General features: G+C 38.7%; 1 protein-coding gene across 4 annotated transcripts in view; it reads right to left on the minus strand.

Annotated features, from left to right (window-relative positions):
- RBFOX1 (RNA binding fox-1 homolog 1) overlaps positions 1-23,620 on the minus strand; it is a 494,862-nt gene that overhangs the window by 37,789 nt on the left and 433,453 nt on the right. For all 4 annotated transcript variants that reach the window (XM_083373025.1, XM_083373024.1, XM_083373022.1 and 1 more), the window contains one exon: positions 10,944-11,008. In XM_083373025.1, coding sequence (XP_083229151.1) covers positions 10,944-11,008 — 65 coding nt within the window. The remainder of the gene's footprint in view (positions 1-10,943; positions 11,009-23,620) is intronic.

Genomic DNA, 23,620 nt, shown 5'->3' on the forward strand with positions numbered 1-23,620 from the left:
CCCAACTGCTGATCTGGTGATAGGCAATCTGGTCAAACTGCCTTCAAATGGAATCTCTATTCCAAAGCTTTGCACACAAACAAACACACAAATCAACACAAGCCCCCTTGCACCCTTCCCTGTCTGCCTTTGGAGAACATACTTGGATCATTTATGCCATTATTGGGTAGTGCATCCACTTAGAGGAAAGTAAGAATGAAGGAATTAGAAGAGCAGAACTTTCCAGTGAAACATCTAGGTATGTTTCTAGGGCCAGAGAAAATATCTTGTACAGGGGCAGCACGGTTATCACCAGGGGAAAATGGGCTTTGTATCACTGGCACACCTTTCCATTGGAAAAGTGTCACTCACCATAGCTATGGACTTTGATCTAAATCAGCTGTTATCAGTGTGGCCAGTGATCAGAGATTATTGGAAGTACTGTATGGTTCAACTTTCATAAACAGCACCAAGTTGCTGATTTTTTAGAAGATAAGAATTTTCTGGTAATGAAGACTGAGATTTCCACTGGGTTATGGTCCTTCACATTAGGAATCCTCCTCCTCCTCCTCCTCCTCCTCCTCCTCCTCCTCCTCCTCCTCCTCCTCCTCCTCTTCCTTCCCTTCTAACACTGATGATGTTACCTAGTTTGGTAATGAAATGTCTGCAAGAAAACAATCAAGCTCAGAGAGCACCAAGGACCCCACAGTTGTCATCGTCCTCCTCCTCTACTTCTTCTTCTTCCTCCTCCTCCTCCTTTCAAAATCAATCAGACCTAACTTCATTCAAACCATGTTTCAGCCAAGCTCTCCTTTTATTCCAAGTTGCTGGCAGTGATACCAGATCATTATATGGTGAAATATGTTTGCTATGTAATGTTAAGAAAATCTTTTGTAACATTGCCCTTCACCAGGAGAACAAGAATATTGAACAAGAACCACACCGGAAACATTCTTCTTGATATTTAGTTTTAGATATGTATAAAAAAGTTATCCTCTATGTCTGTGTGAGCAGACATTCTAGAATTGTCTGCAAAGAAGTCAATTTGTATTGTGGAAGCTTTGAAGTAAATGCCTGGTGTTTTTGCAGGGAAAGTCTTGCAATCTCCATTTTGGCTTTTTGTAACTACTTTTGGTTTGAAATAGGCAAGTACAAGAGCATCTGATTATTCCTAGCTATGTGTTCCTATGATACAGTGATATACCAGGGATAAAATATACATCAAAGGAGAGTCTTACATCTGTGCTTTCCTTCTTGCAAGGGTTGTGTTAGTGCACACAATTAAAAAAAATCTTTTTCCCCCCTGATCCTAAAAGTAATTTTGCAGAGAGTTAATTCTTTTCAGGAGTAACCTGAGCCTCCCTGCCAAGAAACAGCTGAGCTGTACAGAATCCAGGTGCTCAGTGCCAAAATAGTAAAATAAAAATAATACTTCTTTTTTAATGAGGAACTGCACCATCAAAACCGAGAAGAGAAAGGCCACCTCTTTAAAGACAAAAGCACATTAGTTGATATGTATCTAGATGACAGCATAGAAATATAATTATCTCAGGGGGCGGCTGTGACAAGGTGGACTGTGAAACTTTTACCTAGTACAGACCATGAATATGAAGCACCCTGTATTCCATTCATGGCATGATTTAGCTTTAATCCAACCTAGATTAAATACCCATTGAAAGAAGGGCTGTTCTTTGTAGGAAAAGCTATACAATCAAAATGTGACACTCAGTACCTTCAAGGACAACTTTAAATTATTCCTTGGCAAAATGCAGAAGTGATTTGCGGTTGTCTTTTTCATAGTTTGCCATTGACTTTCTCTGAGGTATTTTTTTTTCAACTGTCTTATTTTATCAACAGGTTTAGGATTGCCTGAAGGTTTCCTGGCCAAATAGCCATCAATAGAGCTGTGTAACCTTGGGATCTATCTATCTATCTATCTATCTATCTATCTATCTATCTATCTATCTATCTATCTATCTATCTATCTATCCATCTATTTATTTTATTTTAGCTTTTAACTCTTTCAATCTTAAATTTTATTCATCTTATTTAGCGTTTTTTAATCTTACATAATCCATATGTACTTTTATGTCTCATTCTTGTCATGCCTACATTTTTACAGTCAATTCTGCAAAATAGCAGGATTTTTTCATATCTCTCCCTCTCCCTCTCTCTCCCTCTCCCCCACCTCTCATTATACGTATCTCCACACACATTCACATATTCTGCATTTCTCATCTGCCCAACGGCTGCAGCACACTTTTTTTTTCCCAGGGAATTTCACCTAACAACATGCATTTTGTACTTTTGTTTTCATTCATGCATACATTTTTAACATGTAAAACCAAAACAAAACAAAATGAAACCAAATCAAAACAAACAAGGTTTATATTAGAGAACAAATAGTACATTGCATGTGTACACACTGGAATAATGACATACAGTTACATTGCAATTCATGCCTTGAATTGGAAAGTAATTCCAGTTTTTCTCTTGCTCCTAGCTAGACATGGTACTGCAGAGTCCTGGGGCTCTTTGATCAGGTCATGGTGTCCAAATTCAGCCATGGCTTGTTTAATCCAATGTTTTTCAACTTCAACAACTTGAAGAAGGGTGGACTTCAACTCCCAGAATCTACCAGTCAGCCTGAGAGACTTCTGGGAGTTGAAGTCCACCCTTCTTCAAGTTGCTGAGACTGAAAAACACTGGGCTAATCTTTTAAAGTAAGATCATGGAAAAACCCTACATTTTCTGCTTTCAGCTCCATCAAGTCTTGATAACCATACAATAACCAGAATATTGTGTTAATGCTGCAACTCTACAATGGGTGGGAAAAAAGCATGTGGCTTTCAGAAGTTGATATTAATTATATCCATTTCATACTATGCGATAGCATGTGATGTAAATGCATAAATGCCTGGACACATCAGGATTTTTGGGCTCAGAGAATTTTTGGGGTGGATGGGAATTGGGAGCTGCACAAATTCTCCATTCTGTGTAATCAGCCTACATGGGGAGATCCCTTATCTTCCAAGACAGAGGCTTGATTGTGAGACATCACAGATAACCCGGTCTTAATCTCTTCTATTTTTACTGTTGACATTCTCTTACTATCTTCCAAGATGCAATGGATCAGGTCATAAAACAGGGAGAGGGATGGTAGTAGCCAGTCCACATGATAGAAGCCCACCTTTGGGGTCAGTTCACGCAAGCCATTCCCCAAGTCAATGGGATGGATCTGTCAAAATCTAGACACAGTGTTACAGACATTATCAACACATCAAGTAACCATGCAATGACATCACATTACACCCCAATGCCATGCAGAGATTAGCCCTACATCTTGAGGAGCATCACTTGAAAGTTTGGCCAGACTTTCTCCCTCCCTGGAGGCATCTGTCCTGCACAAAAGATCAGGTCCACAAATTCAGTTGATTTATTGCTAATCTACCTACACCCAGGAGTCTTAACCACAGAGCTGGAAGGGACCTCCTGGCTCAAGCAGGAGACCCTTGACCTTTTCAGACAAATGGGACAGACAGTCTCTTCTTAAAAGCCTCCAGTGAAGGAGCACCCACAACTTCTGAAGACAAGCCCTTCTACTGGTTAATTGTTTCCACTGTTAGGAAATTTTTCCTTAGTTCTAGATTCCTTCTCTCTTTGATTAGTTTCCATCCATTCTCTTGCCTTCTGGTGCTTTGGAAAGTAGGTTGATACCCCCTCTTCTTTATGGCAGCCCCTTATATATTGGAAGATTGCTACCATGTCACCCATGGTCCTTCTTTTCACTAGACTAGACATATCCAATTCCTGCAACTGTTCAGGTTTTAGCCTCCTGACCCCTAATCATCTTTGTTGCTCTTTACTGCACTCTTTCCAGAGTCTCAACATCTTTTCAACTAAGAGGTAGCATCTGCTGGGAGTTAGATAAGGGTGAACAGAATTCAAGGGGGTTGGACCTAGCCTGCTGGTGACTATCTAGAGATTCTAGGCTGATCCCTCTTTTAACTCTGCCCCCAGGTTTCTGCCATTCCTTCCCCTACAGCATCTCACACATTCATTTCTTTTCTCATTCTCTTTCCTAAAATGAGTTGATTGCAAAGATGTGTGTTTCCAGTTTGTGCTTATTTGTGGATGCTGTAGCAGAGAATGACAGGATCTCTCTTCCTCTTAGGGCCCTCAAGAAAGGGACAATGATGGAGACTACTAAAAGTTCTCTAATCATATTCCTCACTTGTGGGAAGGTTCAAATCCCATGGTTCCTCAAAAGGAAGATTACAAGTAAGCCACTTTCTATGGTGCCGACATTTTTTCCCCTTTAAATACCATATGCGCAAAGAGGTTTGAAGTGTGTGAAAATCAGACACAACTGTTTTTCATATCCAAAATGACATTGGAATAGCAAGTCATAATTCTTACTCCAGATCTGCTATTCATCCAATTTACTCCTCCATTACTTCATTTTCTGGGGGGAGGTGAAGAGGTATGACAGAGCTTGCAAATTAAATATATGTATATATGTTACTTAATTTTTGAGTGTTCAAGAAATAGTTATTTTTATGACTGTGTTACATCGTCCACTACACATCTTATTCCATACTGGGAATGCCTCTTTTTGCATTAAGAGCCACCTAATTCTTTTTGTGGTTGGTCAAACTTATTCAAATTTTGAATTCAGCAATATGAGTATGACAGATGGATACTGCAAGGCATAATAGTAACCTGTCATTATTCTATGCTTCATTCACTTCAAAACCCCACATTTTCACATGGAATCTCCTGTTTCCTTATATAAAACCTCTGCATCCTATCAGACTCTGCTTTGTCTCATTTAAAAAATTATGTTAGAATGTTGCCATAAACTGATACTCAATTGTACTCCAGCCACAACATATGTTTTAAAGATTTTTTTTCACCTTATTATTTCCTGCAGAATTTAATGTCTGGGATGTGAGGGATCTGTAGATATTTCCTCAGCCCTCTTACTGCACAAACCAGAAAGAAGGCTGAGAAAATATCTACTGACCCTTCACATTTTGGACGTTTTTTCTCCCAGGCCATCACTCTGCTAAACACCTAATTTCCACAGCACTGTCCTATACCTAAAGCTATTTATCCATGTCATAAGGTTGCTATTATCCTTGTCATTTTGTCATCTTTCTCATCTCCCATCTTTCCTACTACCTTCTCCTAGTGTTATATTACGATTTATCAATTGCTGTTTATATCTTATGATTTAGGTACATATGCACACAATTCTGGAAGATTTAACAATATGTTGTATTTGTAATACAATTTTATTACAACATATATTTGTAATAAAAAACCATTATTAAATGGTAAGAGATGGCTGGAGAAATAATTACTGTTAGATACTGTAAACTCACAGCAAAGGACATGAAAGGAAGGGTTAATTGGGAAGAAAGGATTTTTTTGCCACATTTTACTATTTAGTACAGAATAGAAAAGTGCTGGAAGGGACCCTGGAGGTCTTCTAGTCCAGCCCCCTGCTCAACCAGCAGAACCTATACCATTTCAGACAAATAGTTGTCCAGTCTCTTCTTAAAACCTCCAGTGTTGGAGGGATTTAGAAGGGATCAACATCCTCAAGGAATGCAGTAATTATTTAAGAGAAAAACAAAATCCATATCTTCATTTGAATGGTGAAATATAGTAGAAATTTGATAAACAGAATTTCTTAGCAACTAAAATATAATTTGAAGAATCAATGTTTGCATAAATTGTTGTGTTGCATAGTATTCTTTACTTAGGTTATTTAAAGTAGTTTTAGAATTTCCTCTAGACAGAGAAAAAGGAAAGGAAATTTTAATGGATTTGCAACTAGCCATAAAAAAAGAAATCTTGATTCTGCTGGGGATATACACATTCAAATACACCCCCCCACCAAATAATACTCAAATGAACTAAATCCATTTAAAGTACCTATGATTATGTAAATGACTGATATTAATGTGATTCTAATTATACATAAAGAGAAAATTTGAATGTTTAGCATGCCAGGGATAATTTATAATTCAAAAATAGAGGAAGCAACTCTTGCATTGTTAATTACCTGATTCAGCTGGCTCTGACAATATTTCATTGTGTTGTCAGCCAGATTCTCAGAAGTGAAGTAAACTCATTAAATGGGAAAATGTAAATACTATTAAATGCAGTTCCAGGTTTTGTGTGCCTACATCAAGCTTAAGTGCCGCATAGCACTGTAAGCAATGGTGGGATTCAGCCAGTTTGCACCACTTTGGCAGAACTTGTAGCTAATTTTTTGTTGCCCGGGCCCAGAATGGACTTCCAGAAGAGGCATCCACACAGAGAACCAGTTGTTCACATATTTGAATCCCACTACTGAGTGTAAACCATGCTAGGGGTTGAAAACCAACAGCATCTACAGTAGAGGTCCTTTGTCCTTCACTCATGCTCTAAATTATGTCCATATGGAAAGATGTGGACAATGTAATACTTGGGACAGAATGTCAATAGCATTATAGCAGAAGACATATGCATCTGGAGATCCTGATCAGTAGAACTTCTCTGACAAAGGGATTGGGAAAATTAATTAATGGCTGAACTGCCCAGGCTTGGTGCTAGCAACCTCACCAATATTTAAAATCCATTGTAAGATGGCTCCCCTTCAGAAATAATACATCTCTAATACATCTCAGGAATTCTTAGATTCTGATAAAATGTTCAAAAATGTTTTGCTAAGAATGAGAACTTATGATCGAGTGTTCTCCAAAGAGAGATTGGGAAAGTCCTCCTTAGGCAAGAAAAGGTTTAGGTCAACTTGAGGGACATCAAAGTAATGTCTGTATAGCATTACTCTAGTCTGCAGCATGAGACTTGTACAACCTTGGTCAATAGCAGAAGGACGTTATAAGTACATTATATGAGGGTGAACCAGAAGTTTGCACATATCTCTGCAATCCCACCCCTCCCCACTGCAGGTAATCATGATGAAAACATAATGACTTTGCTGAGACATTGTGTGGAGAGATCATTGTTTTTCCTGGATTGATGTATACATGGACAAGGCTAGTATCGCAAGCAGGTTGCTTCAAAGAATGCTGGAATATACAAACAAATAAGATTGGGATCTGAAAATGGGTTTTCTGGGGATCTTGTACACAAATTAAACAACACAGAAAACTGAAAAGGTAGGATTAGAAAATCAAGAGAGTAATATTATGAATGCCAAGGCCCCTGTGAATTTGTGCCAACAGGATTCTTGCTATGCTATTGAGTTACACACAATACTTTGGCACAGGAGGTGGGAGCAGCTGCCTTCTTCTTTCTAAGCAAAGGCAAGAACAAGAAGCTTTGTCTACAAGATCATTTTAAAGAATGAGTGCTGGTGAAATACTCAAGGATGGACCACTGAAGGGCTCAGAAAATCCTATCATTGTGGGCAACTGACATCTGCTTTTGCACACTGGAATGGACTCAAAACATCGCATTTTGTTGACTTCCTTATCTACTTGTAGCATTTTGCACATCCCTATTCCAAATTCACCTTGAATGGTAGCTTGAGGAGAAACGGGAAGGCAAATCTGAGAAGGTTCACTCTTACTCTTGACCCTGGGACAGATCTTCCTAGGATTGAGTGGAAATCTTTGGATCAAATTAGTTTGATTGTAGAAGCTATTGCATTTTACCAAGTGGATGTGCCTGCTCTCCCCAAAGCCAGCCCCAAGAACACTGCCTGTTTCTTCTCCAATGCATTCTGTTCTGCAATCCAAGGAATGCCTCATTCACAGTATATAAATGAAGACTCCACTGTCCAGCTGAAAGCATCTAAAAAGGCTAAATCATGACAACTGGACCAAAGTTTAGATGCTACCTTCACAAGTCTTCCCCCCTCCCCATTTTTCACTTCACTATACTAGAAATCCTTGTAGTTTGCATAGACTGTTTGGTAGCAGACTGGAGCTCCACAAAGATATTATTTATAGCCATTTCTCATTATCTCCCCAGAGCCTGCAAATTTGTTTTTGTTTTTTTGTAGAATTAATCTGGAATGGTATCTTGGTCTTTGGGAAGTTAGGTTAGGGTAGTGGGTGCTGATGGCTGCCAAACGTTTGTGCTTTATGAATTATGCCTTGCCCTATGCCTTGCAGAAGCAGAGACAAGGGCCTTTTCTTTCTCATCAGAAACTACTAGTAGCATAACCTCCTTCCCCAACTGCACACCCGCTATCACATGTATATTTCTATCTACTACGATATTCCTGCTGAACATGTTTTTGTCATGCCTTTCCTAGGAGCTCTAAGTTGGATGTTTCTTGCTCAGATTGCTTGGTGGACCTAAAAGAGATAAAGATGAATTTGCTCAGCTTCCATCACTTGATCAACCAACAAGTTGATCAAACAATCCTTTGCTGGAGAGCCCACCAGGGATACGCAAAGAAAGAATGCACAGTTGTGGCTTATACTCCATGTCCTAAATGTGTACACACTCCACAGTTTTATAACTTTGTAGATATAGGCCATCTTCTACTATTGGCTGCATCAAAATCTCATGTCATCTCCATAAAGTTATATTTTCCCTATGCTCTGAAATGAACCCATTAGCAACCTGTTTGGTGCTTTCCTGCACATTGTTCTTAATTTAACCAAGTTGAAGAATGCCCCTTGATGTAACCAGCCACAATGCGGTCCTCCTTTCTTTCTGCAGAGCCCCTTAAGAGAGAGAACCTGGAGGACATTTGCTAACACCCGATCCCCCACATTGAAACATTCCTAGTTGATTTGTCTGCTTAGTCTCTAAGTAATGGTGAGACCTCTTGGGGAAGTTTGCTCTTGACGACCCAGCAATCTTCTCAGCCTTGCAAGCTCACAGAGGAAAGTACTCGTAGCGACCCCCATGCTCAATGACACACCTTTGTGGAAATGTAATGTGAGTTGTCGAGTGGTGCTTCATTACCATCCATTTTCCTCAAGAGGAAACACACACACACAAAAAAAAAGAAAAGAAAGAAAGAAAGAAAAAGAAAAGAAAACCAAGCCTAACTCCATCTGCACATCAGGCACAAACAGCAGAACCCAAGTGACACGTCTAAGAATCCGGACATCCGGGAAAACAAAACAAAACAAACAGTTTAACTTGCTTACCTGTCAGAACCCAGCATGCCTCAGCCAGCTCATGCAAATTTGTTTTATTCATCAAACATGTTTTGTGTGTGTGTGTGTGTGTGTGTGTGTGTGTGTGTCTTCACTGCCAGAACATGATAAGCACATTAGGAAGGCAACACAGCATGCAGAGCTTTAACATTCATTGTTCCACATATATAAATATATATATATATATATATATTTCTCTTAAGAAACAGATCCATGAACAGCACTTTGAGAATCTAGGTGCCCATCCCAAGGCCTGTTTCACCTTTAGAGGCTCTTTTTTTTGTTTCTTCCTCAAAATGAAATAAAGCTTCTTGAAAATATTCTCCATCTACAACTCTGGAATTTGATTCTTGTTCTAATCACCTTGCCTGGTCTTGTGAGGGAAATGCAAAAACAAAAAAAAAAAACCCCACCCTCTCTGAGCTAACATTCAAATCTTTTTCTCCCATATCTTTCTTTCTCTCCTTCTTGATTGCTGAATGCAGATTTAATTGTAACTGGAGAAAACTATTATTCTTGTCTAATGGGTTTGGTATTAAGGATACAAGGTGTAGATTGAAAATATTCTGTGCATCAGATACTTCATTTTTTTAATGTCTACATCTCAAGATTTCAGCAACCTTGCCTCCAAGATGTTAGATTTTTTCCCCAATGTCATTTGCAAGACTAATAACCAGATCTCACCAGATTTTACAATCCCATGAAATTTCAGCTACTATAATTTTAGAAACATTTTAACTATTATTTAATTTGGGACTTTTGAAAATACTATAATGGGTATTCATTGATGCTGTGATGTTCCTGTTCTTGTTAATTTCCAGCTAATAGGCAGAAGAGAAAAACTCCAGGGTTTGCAAAGGGAGACACTGAAGAATAGATTTAATTCATCTGATGAAATCAATAACTCTGTTTGCAGACATTTTTCCTAGTGGATGAACACCCCAGCTGTTGCATTTTTGCAATAAGCTGAAGCTAGTTGGTTACTGTTAACTTTGGTTTAAGTTCCTTCATGTCTTATTCAATTCAGCTGGATTTTTTTTAAATTAATGGTTAAGTGCATTGTAGCATTCAGAAAGGAGTTAATTCAGGACCCAGCTTAAGCACGTTCTGTTTACAGGACAATCTTAGATATGTTTACTCAGAGGAGTGAGAGGTGTTTTACTCCTCAGTAACTGAGACACTTAAAAATTACTTTTGAATAGAGCACAAACAGGCTTACACTGTTACAGCGTTAATGCTATGCACACTTATTTAGGTGTACATCCTACTTCTGATACACAGACTTGATACAGTGGCTTAAGGGTTTAAATGTGTTGAGGGAATAAGACTATAGAAGAGAGGAGGGATAGGAGTCTTCGCTTTTCACTTTTCTTATCCTCTGTTTGTTTCATCTAATTTTCATGCTTGCTTGTTAATATTTTCAAAAGCCACAGGGAAATGCACATGCATTTTCACGTACCCTCTACTGTTCCTGCATACCCATTTCCCTAACGTACTGCTTTGGGGAACATGTCTCGATGGGTGTATTTTTGCATGCTGACTTTGCCCTGACAGATGAATAGGTGAGTTCCACTTCCCTCAGTTGGTACCCTCCATGTGAGTGGGATGCCGTTTATCATAATGATGGGGCCAGATGTTGAGCAGACAGAGGCTACCTAACTGGAGAAGAACTGTCAAATCTTAGTCATAGCTATTCATGGATTTCAAGTCTAGAAGCTCTTGCTGTGCACGGAGCAAGGAAAGACCCTGGTGACACAAAAGCCAAGGCAGATCCAAGTGGTGCTGTGCTTCCCAGGTCAAGGATCTATTCAGTACAAAAGAAAAACTTACCTATCACTGTAGGCTGTGGCGGTAGCAGTAGTAGGTTGGGCATACCGATAGGCAGCGTATCCCCCCTGCAACACAAAGTTTTCATAATCAGATGAGAAATCTAGAGAGCAGGAAAAATGCAACCTCCTTACCCCCCCATGTGCCCTACCTTTACAAAAAATAAGCCATTTTAGGTTTTTCATGATCTGCTGGAGAGATGTCTATGGAGACTGTCAATCATCCAGGTCATGGTTTTTGCAAAAGTGTGTTTCAAAAGACAACTGGACTTTCTTATTTTTTTAATGTTTCCCTTCTCATTCAAGAAGCTTCTTCAGTTCTGACCTCCAAAATGAATGGATGAGAATCAAAACATTTTTAAGAAGAAGAAAAAAGTCCAATTTCCTTTTGAAAAGCACCTTTGGGATGTTCTGCTGGAGGGGTTCCCCAATGGTGTCTTTGGAAATGCAGGTTTACTGATACAACAGCTGAATGACTAGGAGGCCTCCATGAGGATGGCAACATTGGAGGTGGGGCTTGAAAGGAAAGACAATTTGCTGAAGAAAGCTATGGGTAGTTTCCTCAGGCAGGAACTCCAAAGATTTTAGGGAAGTAGATTTCCTAATTGGGAGGATTCCAAATGTCTTTTAAAAAGCTTAGATATATTGACAAGAAAGCAGAGAAAAGAGATGTAAGGCCAATGTGACTATGTTATGGTTAATGGTTTAGCATGTTGCAAAGACCAAAGTAATTGTAGTTAAGGCAACAAGCCATAGTTAAAACAAATCATGCTTCAGGAATGCGTTGGGAATTCAGTGATCTGGCCAGTGGTCTAGCTACAGCAATATGAGCTTCATGCTAAGCTATGGTTTGTTTAAACCATGGGTTCTTTACTAAGCCAAATCTGTCTTGAGGAGAAGCAAAGGTTGATTTGGTTAATACTGTGTCTGGCTTCTGCTTTGTTCCTAGCTGCTCCTGTTTACAGTTGATTTGCCTACATTTCAATAGGTTGGTTTGGTGTTTGGATGGTAGATAGAAACAAATCAGTAGGAAGATGAAATCAAACCAGGGATCCAACATCACTTTTTGACCAAAATTGCAATCAGTAAGTCAGAATGTAATCATGGTTTCAAATAATTGAGCATCCTGAAGCAAGCAAAGTTCTTTTCCCTTCTTTGCTGACCCCAGGGACTCATCTCAGCTAGTCAAAAAAGTTATCAGGTGGTCTTCTTCCTCCAGTGGAGACTTGAATATGGGTCCTTCATAATCATAATAGTAAAGGTGGAAGGGACATTGGAGGTCATCTAGTCCAACCCCCTGCTCAGGCAGGAAATCCTATACCATTTCAGACAAATGGCTGTCCAGTCTCTTCTTAAAAACTTCCAGTGTTGGAGTATTCACAGCTTCTGGAGGCAGGTTGTTCCACTGGTTAATTGTTCTAACTGTCAGAAAGTTTCTCCTTAATTCTAGGTTGCTTCTCTCCTTGATTAGTTTCCATCTGTTGCTTCTTGTCCTGCCTTCGGGCGCTTTGGAGAATAGCTTGACTCCCTCTTTGTGGCAAACTCTGAGATATTAGAACACTGCTACCATGTCACCCCTAGTCCTTCTCTTCATTAAACTAGACATACCCAATTCCAGCAGCTGTTCCTTATATGTTTTAGCCTCCAGTCCCCTAATCATCTTTGTTGCTCTTCTCTGTACTGTTTCCAGAGTCTCAACATCTTTTTTACATCGTGGTGACCAAAACTGGATGCAGTATTCCAAGTGTGGCCTTACCAAAGCATTGCAAAGTGGTAATACTTCACATGATCTTGATTCTATCCCTCAGTTAATGCAGCCTAGCACTGTGTTGGCTTTTTTGGCAGCTGCAGCACACTGCTGGCTCATATTTAAGTGATTGTCCACTAGGACTCCGAGATCCCTCTCACAGTAACTACTATTGAGCAAGATACCCCCATACTATACCTGTACATTTGTTTTTTCTTGCCTAAATGTAGAACCTTACTTTTTCCACCATTCAAGCTTCAGATCTTCCGGTAGAGTTCTAACTTGCCAATTTACCTTCTAGAAATCAAAGTCCTTATAAAATAGCTATTTTCTGCTCTTCATTCCTGTGAAACTCAGCGTTCTTATTCACCTCTCTCAATGCGCTCTTACAAAGCAGAAGGAAAAATTTTGAGGTCAAGAGGTGCAATGGGGAATAACATATCACAGAGGTAGCAGCCCCGATGCATGAATTTAAATAGCCATCATCACAACACAAATGTTGGTCTAAGTTAGGAAAGCAAACCAGTTTTCATTCCTGTTCTTGGCCCTGCATTTTTTATTCTGCTTTCACTTGTGATACTAGTGGGGAAAAACAAGTAAAATACAACTTTGAGAGTTGCCATTCTAGTAAGGTGGGGATAGATAAGACTTTATGACAGTCATAGACCAAGAAGGAAGAGACCATATAACAAAACAGAGCAAAGTTATTAGCATAACTAAGAGCTTCTATTACAGCTGGAGGCAGAGGGGAGTTTACACACAAAGCTTGGCAACATTTAAGGATAACAGAATTGTCTTTTTTATCTAATAGGTAATGTGAGCAAAATAAATCAGAATGCCCTATGCATTTAGAGAGGAGAGGAGAGATCACTTGCAAATCGGTGTCCCTGTGGAACTGGCAGCAAAACGCAAAACAGGCTGTGGTTTCTATTGCACCTGCATCACAGGAGCAAAATTGATGCAGGGGGAGCATTAAAACAAGCCAAGGATGAAGTGCTTCTGAATTCTGAAACTGTTCTTGTCCAGCTAAGCAGCCAATTTGTACTTGGAAGCTGGTTGATAATGAACACATCATGAGCACAAGCTGCCCTGTCCAATTGGCCTTCTCTTGTCTAGAATCCCTTCTTTCAAAATTCAGTTGGCCAAAGAGCATAGAAGTGAAATTTCCCAGTAATATTTTTTTCCAGGTGGATTCAAGCTCTAGTATGGCAGAACTTTGGTGGCTTTGTAAATTGAACACTTGTGCCTTTGAAGGTAAATAACTGGGGTGTCCTTTTGGTTCCATTTTGCAAGGACTATGACAATTTCATTTTGAGATTTGTAGCTATCTGTTCCCAGTTTTGTGTAGTTGACCATCTTTGACAGATCCATTACTGCTACTACCACATAAAAGCATGCTAAATATAGTTCCTATGACAGATTTTTTTTAAAAAAAGCAAACTAGGCAAGTTTAAGATGTGTGGATCTCAACTCCCAGAAGTCCCCAGCCAACCATGCTGGCTGGGGAATTCTGGGGGTTGAGGTCCACAGGTCTTAAACTTACCATGTTCAAGAAACAGTGCCTTGCAATATTCTGCTGGAAGGTCTCCTCCTATTTTAGGGTGCCTTTTACCATTTGTGGAAGTTAATGGATGTGGGATGGTTATGTCAGTTGTTGATTTTTGATTTGCATGTTATTTATGTGGCAGTTAGTGGAATTTATTCTGCCAATTAGATTTTCAGTTGTGAAAGTGGGTTTGTAACATTCATGTTATGGGACAATTTGACTCTAATTAGTTGTTATATTTTTCTTTTACCTACACAGTACTATTTCACTGTGTATCTGGTAACATGTTCAGCTTCTGGCATGACATAAATACATAATGAAGGCTGCTACTAATTAGGATTCTGCAAATCAAATTAAATTTTGCTCCTCAAACAGAAACCTACCCCAAACAGCAGAACAACCTTGGCATTTGATTATAATCATGATGAAGTTGTGACTATCAGTCTAATAAATGAATAAAAAATAGCAAATTTGAAAATAGCCACATGCTTCAAGATTTACAGACTAGTGCTATGTTTGTGTCATGCACACTGGAAAATCTGGCAAAGTGATACTCAATTTTACTGCCGACAGTATTGTTGGGGCAGTCTGGGGAACAAATAAAGCTATAATTTAGTTAGGAGTGCTCTTTAATTTTGGATTTAAACCTGCTAGAGTTAAATTATGGCTTGTAAAAGTTCTAGAAATCTCCTACATGTTGGGATTAATGGATTACTGTTAGAAACCAGTCCTCAGTGAGATGAAAACCTTCTATCTCACTTGTGCTATTTTAGAATGGATATGGAGACGTCCATAATGGAAAACTCTAATTCAAAAATGCTCGTGTAGAAAGCAAACATCCTTGGGAGAAGAATAGGGAAGAAGATTTCTCTAACCCCAACAATGATTTACTCTGAATATATATATATGAAAAAGTAAGTCTGGAAGGACATTCAAATGTATGAAACAAAAGCACAGATGTCTGCTGGGTTTGGTTAAAAAAATGTCAAGATGGGGTGTCCGTGATGGCATAACTGACAATCAGCTTGTGTTTTTTTTTTTTAAAAAAAATCACGATGCACATAAATAGCAAGCAGAACTTTGATGGTGCCATTAGACCTCTCATCTTGACATTTTTTTTTACTATACCTTATGGACACTTCTGGCTGAAAAATCTAATTTTTGGCATAAGGGAAAGAGGTGGAGAGGAATGTAGGCCCTAGGTGTCTCTGTTCTTGTGCATTGGGGTAACAATAAATCGTACAAGAGTGATGGGGCAACTCAACCGTGTGCAGAGAAGTGTCTGCCATGGAATAAAATGTGGAAGATGCTTCAAGTAAAAACAAAACTTTTTTTTTTAAAGGCAGCAGGTTGGTGGGTATTGTAGAAAAGGAGATACTTGAAAAAGGGACACAAATGAAGTGGATATTTAGCTACCCAATAGTTCCAGATCATCAAGCAGGGAGTATCCCCGGACTATATGATACAGGTAATAATCAGAATAGAGCTGGAAAGGACCTCAAGCAGGAGTCCCTGTATCATTTCAGACAGGTGGCTGTCCAGACTAGTCTTAAAAACCTTGAGTGATGAAGCAACCACAATGTCTGAAGGCAAGTTCCACTGGTTAAATGTCCTCACTGTTAGGAAGTAAAATAATAGGTAAAATAACAACCAGAGTTAGAGCCACTGCTTGAATATCCCCTGTAGACATCCCTGCCTTCAAACCTACAAATTTTGGTTGCTATGAACTAGATAATCACCTTATTCTTTGAAATAACAATAATTCTATTGGCTTTTCCAGTGGGGACATCAAAAATGATATAATATACTACTTAAAGCATGCTAAGGGAGCAATCACTCAGATTATCTTGCAGGCATGCATACTGAAAGAACTTGAGATTTAATAAAGATTTTTTTATATCTGTATGCTTCTTCAATTGATATGGAACTGAGGCCGAAATGGTTTGAGTATGACAAACAAACAAGAAAAGACAAGCAAACTACAGAGATTCACACTTCTGTAGGATTCGTGAGAATCCTGACTTACTCCTTGTGCAAAGAATGTGGTTTTTGAGAGCCAGTTTGGTCTAGTGGTTAAGGCACCAGGCTAGAAAGCAAGAGACTATGAGTTCAAGTCCTGCTTTAGCCATGAAAGCCTCCTGGATGACTTTGGCCAATCACCAGGAGACAGGGAGTTCTAGTCCCCCCTTAGGCATGAAAGCCTCCTGGATGACTTTGGATCAATCACCAGGAGACTGAGAGTTCTGGTCCTGCCTTAGCCATGAAAGCCAGCTGGATGACTGTGGGCCAATCACCAGGAGACAGGGAGTTCTACTCCCATCTTAGGCATGAAAGCCAGATGGATAACTGTGGGCCAGTCACTTTCTCTCCGCCCAACCCAGGGTTGTTGCATGGAGAAAATAAAAGGAGGAAGGTGTATTGGATATGTTCATGGCCTTATTTGTAAAAATAATAAGGGCAGGATACAAATAAACAAAATGCACAAATGTTTTAGCAGAATATATGAACCTACCCATATAGCATTAATTTCATAGGGTGATGAACAGTCTCACTTAACCATTAAAATATGGATTTAGCCCTAGAATATAGCCATCAAAGAACATGAGAAAATAAGAGGAAAGTTGAAAATGGGGCATATGCTACTGTTTTGAGAGTTCATAACTGTTCTTTTGTGACGATAAGTAAATATGACTGAAAACAATCTCTAGTCCAACTCATCCAAAAGCACCAGGTTGGAACAAATACTCTGAATATTCTTTCCAGTTGAGGGAACTATTATAGCTTTAAAAACTCTTGAAAGTCTGTCTGTCTGTCTGTCTGTCTGTCTGTCTGTCTGTCTGTCTGTCTGTGAATCTATCTATCTATCTATCTATCTATCTATCTATCTATCTATCTATCTATCTATCTATCTATCTATCTATCTTAGCTAGATAGCTAGATAGCTAACTAGCTAGCTATTAAATTTATATGCTTATCATCTCATTAAGCAAAGCAAGTTTTAGTGTAAAAGAACACCGTTGCAATAAGGCCACAGAAATGTTGCTTTCTATTTTTAAAAGTTACAATGAACCTGTCTGTGATGCACTTGAGTTTTGTAAGCATACAGCAATAGGAAAATTATGAGGATATGCATTAATTTGGAGATATTGTAATGGTGTAGTTTAATTTGGTATCTGTTAATTTGTGTCATTACAAAAATTGTTTAATAATAATGGCTTCTGAATGTAAATTACAGAAAATGTAATTAGAGAAATGAAGCTTAATAGTGCCTAAATACTTGTATGGCTTTATGTTTTCCTGGTGTGTATTTTCCCCTGTAGTATGCATAACACAGCTTACCCCAAAAGGAACTAACATGTTGTTTGTGGATGTTCATTTGTGTGTGCAAAAGAAAAAAAGTTAATGATGAAGTATATGTCTACACTATGTCTAGTCTAGTGAAAAGAAGGACTAGGGGAGATATGATTGTAGAGTTCCAATATTTGAGGGGTTGTCACAAAGATGAGGGGGTCAAACTATTCTCCAAAGTACCTGAAGGCAGGACAAGAAGCAAAGGATGGAAACTAATCAAGGAGAGAAGAAACCTGGAACTAAGATGAAGTTTCCAGACAGTGAGAACAATTAACAGTGAAATGGCTTGCCTTCAGAAGTTGTGGGTGCTCCATCACTGGAGGCTTTCAAGAAGAGATTGGACAGTCAATTGTCTAAGATGGTATAGGTTCTCCTGCTTGAGCAGGGGGCTGGACTAGAAGACCTCCAAGGTTCCTTCCAGGAGGTTGGATTAGATGATCTACAATTTCCCTTCCAACTCTGTTATTCTATGTTGCGTTATTTTAAAAACATATAATAGCTTGTTACTGGTCACTGAAATGTCCTTCTATTTAGGGCAGAGGAAATTGCTTTTGATTCTAAATCAAAAATATGAGGTAAGTTGGATAAGGAAATCTACAGAATCCTAGCTGAAATACGTTTTAAATTCAATTTCTTACTGGGTTATGGGATATTCCCATAATAAACAATTCCTCCATGCCCAGAATTAACATTTACTTGTATGTGACAAGTTAAGCTGTTCAATTAAGCAAAGCAAAGCCAAGACACAGATGCGCTTACATGTTGGGGAGGAATGGTGTGCAGTGATGCGTTGATGATCAAACTGTGAAAACAGCCATACTTCCTGTTCAACAGACCACAATGTTATCTCATCCATTTCCAAATGATCTCCCTGCATGCCAATTAACAGCCAGAACTGGGTCTCCATAGATAAGACAAACAACATTTACATTCCAATTAGAACTTGCCCATCTCATTCTCCATTGGGATTTGAAAGGTGATCCCATCATTTAACCGAGAGTTAATGGGAGGAAAGGAGAAATCGGTGGGCTTTGCTTGAGATGGACCTCCCTCCAGGCCCTTGATTTTGCTGTTAACTTAAGCGCTGAAATTAAGATCCAATTGAACCAGGAAGCCTCTTTAAAACTCATTCCAGAATTGGAGCAGGATTAGCTTGTTTGTTCTTATTATTCTCCCATTCCCTGCTGCACACAAAGCTTTTAGGAATACTCATAATAGTAGTAGAGTCAAATGGCAGCGTCTTAAAAGATTGGCAGTGATTATCTGCATTCCTTTTTATAGAAAACTAAATAAGTAGATAAATAAGTAGATAAATAAAATAAGCTAGAGAAGGTCTACTCTTGTGAAAAGAAGGACTAGAGATGACACAATAGCAGTATTGCAATATTTGAGGGGCTGCCATAAGGAAGGGAGGATTGACCTATTCTCCAAAGCATCTGAAGGTAGAACAAGGAATAATGGATGGAAACTTATCAAGGAGAGATCCGGTCTAGAACTGAGAAATTTCCTAACAGTGGAATTGCTTTCCTTCAGAAGTTGTGTATGCTCTATCACTGGAAATGTTTAAGAAGAGATTGGACAGACATTTGTACAGAATGTTTGAGCAGGGGGTTAGAAGATCTCCAGAGTTCCTTCCACAGCTCTGTTATTCTAAATTTAGGTTGGGTTATTGTGAGTTTCTTTTTCATATGTATATGAAACATATATTTTCCAAAAGTTTCCCTTAGCGTTTCACTTGGCCCCTTCTCAATCCCAGGGCCAGTTTAAGTTCCATCTCACATTTTCTTCTGTCTCAGAACTGAATCATCTTTTCTGAAACTCTTAATAGTGTATTGATCCCTGCCAGATCTACCTTCCTTCACAAGAGGGATCATTTGAACATTCTTTAGATATAAAATTGCACCAATGGCCTTTCAAAACACTTCACCAAATTTAGAAGTAGCGAAATATTGTTGATAATTCCTTGGATCTTTTTTAGCTGAAACAGAAATTATCCAGCCATTTCTCAGGAACATTAACTGTGGCATGAACTGCTGCTGAATCTACCTCATCTCCCAAGGAGTTTCCTGCTGATGCTTTCTCTTCAGGTTTAATGAAAGGGAGCAGAGAGGGGACTGTATAATGAAAATTCACATCCATCCTTTGCCACACACACCATTAAATCCATGTTGAACACCATATGCATCTAGGAGATTGTTTCCAAAATTCTCATCCCTTTTGAAAGAACTTTAGTTGAAATTTTGTTGGAACTTCTGAGGCTCAACTTTTATTTAGAGATGAGTATTGATGGATTACTTCATGGATTACTGCCCCCCTTCATGGATTACTGCCTTGTTGTGGCGAAGGGGCTTGCGTAATTCAATGAAGCTATGAGCTATGCCGTGCAGGGCCACCCAAGACACACAGGTCATAGCAGAGAGTTCTGACAAAACGTGATCCACTGGAGAAGGAAATGGCAACCCACTCCAGTATCTTTGCCATGAAAACCTCATGGACAGTAGCAAAAGGAAAAACGATATGTCGCTGGAAGATGAGCCCCTCAGGTCGGAAGGCGTCCAATATGCTACTGGGGAAGAGCAGAGGGCTAGTACTAGTAGCACCAGAAAGAATGAAGCAACTGGGCCAAAGCCGAAAGGACGCTCAGCTGTGGATATGTCTGGTGGTGAAAGGAAAGTCCGATGCTGTAAAGATTTTTTCTCCATAGGAACCTGGAATGTAAGATCCATGAATCAAGGAAAGCTGGACATGGTCAAACAAGAGATGACAAGACTGAACATCGACATCTTAGGTATCAGTGAACTAAAATGGACAGGAATGGGTGAATTCAGATGACCATCAGGTATACTACTGCAGGCAAGAATCCCTCAGAAGAAATGGAGTAGCCTTCATAGTCAATAAAAAAATAGGAAAAGCAATACTGGGATACAATCCTCAAAATGACAGAATGATCTCAGTTCGAATCCAAGGCAAACCATTCAATATCACAGTAGTCCAAGTTTATGCCCCAACCACCGGTACTGAAGAGGATGAAATTGACCGGTTCTATGAAGCCCTACAGCACCTTATTGAACTAACAGCAAAAAATGGTGTCCTTATCATCATGGGGGATTGGAATGCTAAAGTAGGAAGCCAAAAGATAACCAGAATAACAGGCAAGTTTGGCCTTGGAGTACAAAATGAAGCAGGGCACAGGCTGATAGAATTTTGTCAAGAGAATACGATGGTGATAGCAAACACTCTTTTCCAACAACCCAAGAGACGGCTCTACACATGGACATCACCAGACGGTCAACACAGAAATCAGATTGACTATATGCTCTGCAGCCAAAGATGGAGAAGCTCTATACAGTCAGTAAAAACAAGACCAGGAGCTGACTGTGGCTCAGACCATGAGCTTCTCGTTGCAAAGTTTAGGCTTAAACTGAAGAAAGTAGGGAAAAGCACTAGGCCAGTCAGGTATGAATTAAATCATATCCCTGTTGAATATACAGTAGAGGTGACAAATAGATTTAAGGAATTAGATCTGATAGACAGGGTGCCTGAAGAACTATGGACAGAGGTTCGCAACATTGTACAAGAGGTAGCAACCAAAACCATCCCAAAGAAAACGAAATGCAAGAAAGCAAAATGGCTAGTTTTGCAAATAGCGGAGGAAAGGAGGGAAGTGAAAGGCAAGGGAAAAAAAGAAAGATATGCCCAATTGAATGCAGAATTCCAGAGAATAGCTAGAAGAGATAAGAATGCCTTCTTAAATGAACAGTGCAAAGAAATAGAAGAAAACAATAGAATAGGGAGGACCAGAGATCTTTTCAAGAAAATTGGTGAGATGAAGGGAATTTCTGTTACTGCTAAGCTTGTAAGCCGCCCTGAGTCTTTGGAGAAGGGCGGGATATAAATGGAATTTAAATAAATAAATAAATAAATAAATGTTCAATGCAAAAATGGGCACGATAAAGGACCAAAATGGCAGGGACCTAACAGAGGCAGAAGAGATTAAGAAGAGATGGCAAAATTACACAGAAGAACTATACAAGAATGAGTTTAACATCCCTGATAATCACAATGAGGTGGTCACTGACCTCGAGCCAGACATCCTAGAATGTGAAGTGAAGTGGGCCTTAGAAAAGCTGAGCAACAACAAAGCTAGTGGAGGTGACAGTATTCCAGCTGAGCTATTCAAAATCTTAAAAGACGATGCAGTAAAAGTGCTACACTCAATTTGCCAGCAAATTTGGAAAACTCAACAGTGGCCACAGGATTGGAAAAGATCAGTTTACATTCCAATTCCAAAGAAAGGCAGTGCCAAAGAATGTTCAAACTATCGCACCATTGCACTCATTTCTCATGCTAGTAAAGTTATGCTTAAAATCCTACAAGCTAGACTCCAGCAGTATGTGGACAAATGACTTGTTCTTGCAGAAATGTAGAGAATATATGAAAGAATTTTTTGTTACAAATATGCGTAAAGGTACATCGATGGAAATGGTTTGGGATGCTAGTAAAGCTTATATGAGAGGGGTTTTGATTTATATGAACAGGCGTAAGCAAATGCAAAAACATTTAGATATTGAGGAAGAGATTAAATCTAAGGAGAAAAAGCTTATTTTGAATCCATTGGATAATAATTTAAGGATCTCAATACATTTATTGAAAGAACAATTTAACATGCTACTGGCTGATCAATCAGCAACTAATTTGCGCTATGCTAAACACAATACTTTTTGTTACACTAATAAGCCTGGTAGATGGTTGGCTTATCAATTAAGGAAGAAACAGAAATCACGTACTATAGATAAAATAGAATATAAAGGAAAACAAGTCTACCAACAAAATTTGATTAAGAGGAGTTTTTTAGATTTTTATTCGAAATTATATTCTAAAGAAAATATACAAGCTTTAGATATAGACAAGTATTTACAGGGAGCTCATTTTCCGAGACTCTCAAAAGAACAACAACTTGAGATGAATTGCCCAATTACATCAGAAGAAATTTCTTTAGCTATTAAACAGTTGAAATTGGGCAAGGCTCCGGGAACAGATGGATTAACAGCAATTTACTATAAAAAGTTGTTGCTCGAAATGATTGAACCCTTAAAGATTTTGTTTAATGAAATTCAGACTAGAGGTGCAGTTCCTCCATCATGGAGGACAGCTTTTGTATCATTGATTCCAAAGGAGGATCAAGACCTTACTCAACCTAAAAATTATAGACCTATATCGCTTTTAAATACAGATTATAAGATTTTTGCTAAAGTATTGGCTAATAGATTAATGCAAGTTTTGAAACAAATGATTCATAGTGATCAATCGGGATTTATATCTGGGAGGTATATAAAATATAATGTAAGACAAATTGTAAACTTGCTTGAATATTTGGATAAGAACAACCAAGTCTCCGCAGCATTGATATTTTTGGATGCAGAGAAAGCCTTTGACCAATTGAATTGTTGAGGAGATGAATTTTGGAGAAGGTTTTTTACATGCTATTAAAGCTATATATCAACAACAAACTGCACAAATTATAGTTAATGGGGGGCTAACAGAGACTTTTAAAATTGAAAAAGGTACAAGACAGGGATGCCCCCTATCACCATTATTGTTTGTTTTAACATTAGAGATTTTATTAATTAAAATTTGAGAGTCCTCTATGATAAAGGGAATTAAAATAAAACAGAATGATTATAGATTGAGAGCTTTTGCTGATGACTTGGTTGTGACAGTATCTCAACCGTTACAGTCGGTTATAGACTTGATGGAAATTATAACTCAGTATGGTAAGGTTTCTGGGTTCAAGGTGAATAGTAATAAGACTAAGATATTATCTAAGAATTTATCTATGAGTGAAAGGGATAGTGAAAAAGTGAAATAGTGAAAAAGGTTAAATATTTAGGAGTATATATTGCAGCTTCAAATGTAAAATTGTATAAGAATAATTATGAAACACTATGGTTGAAGGTACAAAGGGATTTAAATAATTGGAAAAAATTGCAATTATCACTACTGGGAAGAATTGCAGTTGTTAAAATGAATGTTCTGC

This window comes from Vipera ursinii, assembly GCF_947247035.1.
Source record: "Vipera ursinii genome assembly, chromosome: 13".
Taxonomy (NCBI): domain Eukaryota; kingdom Metazoa; phylum Chordata; class Lepidosauria; order Squamata; family Viperidae; genus Vipera; species Vipera ursinii.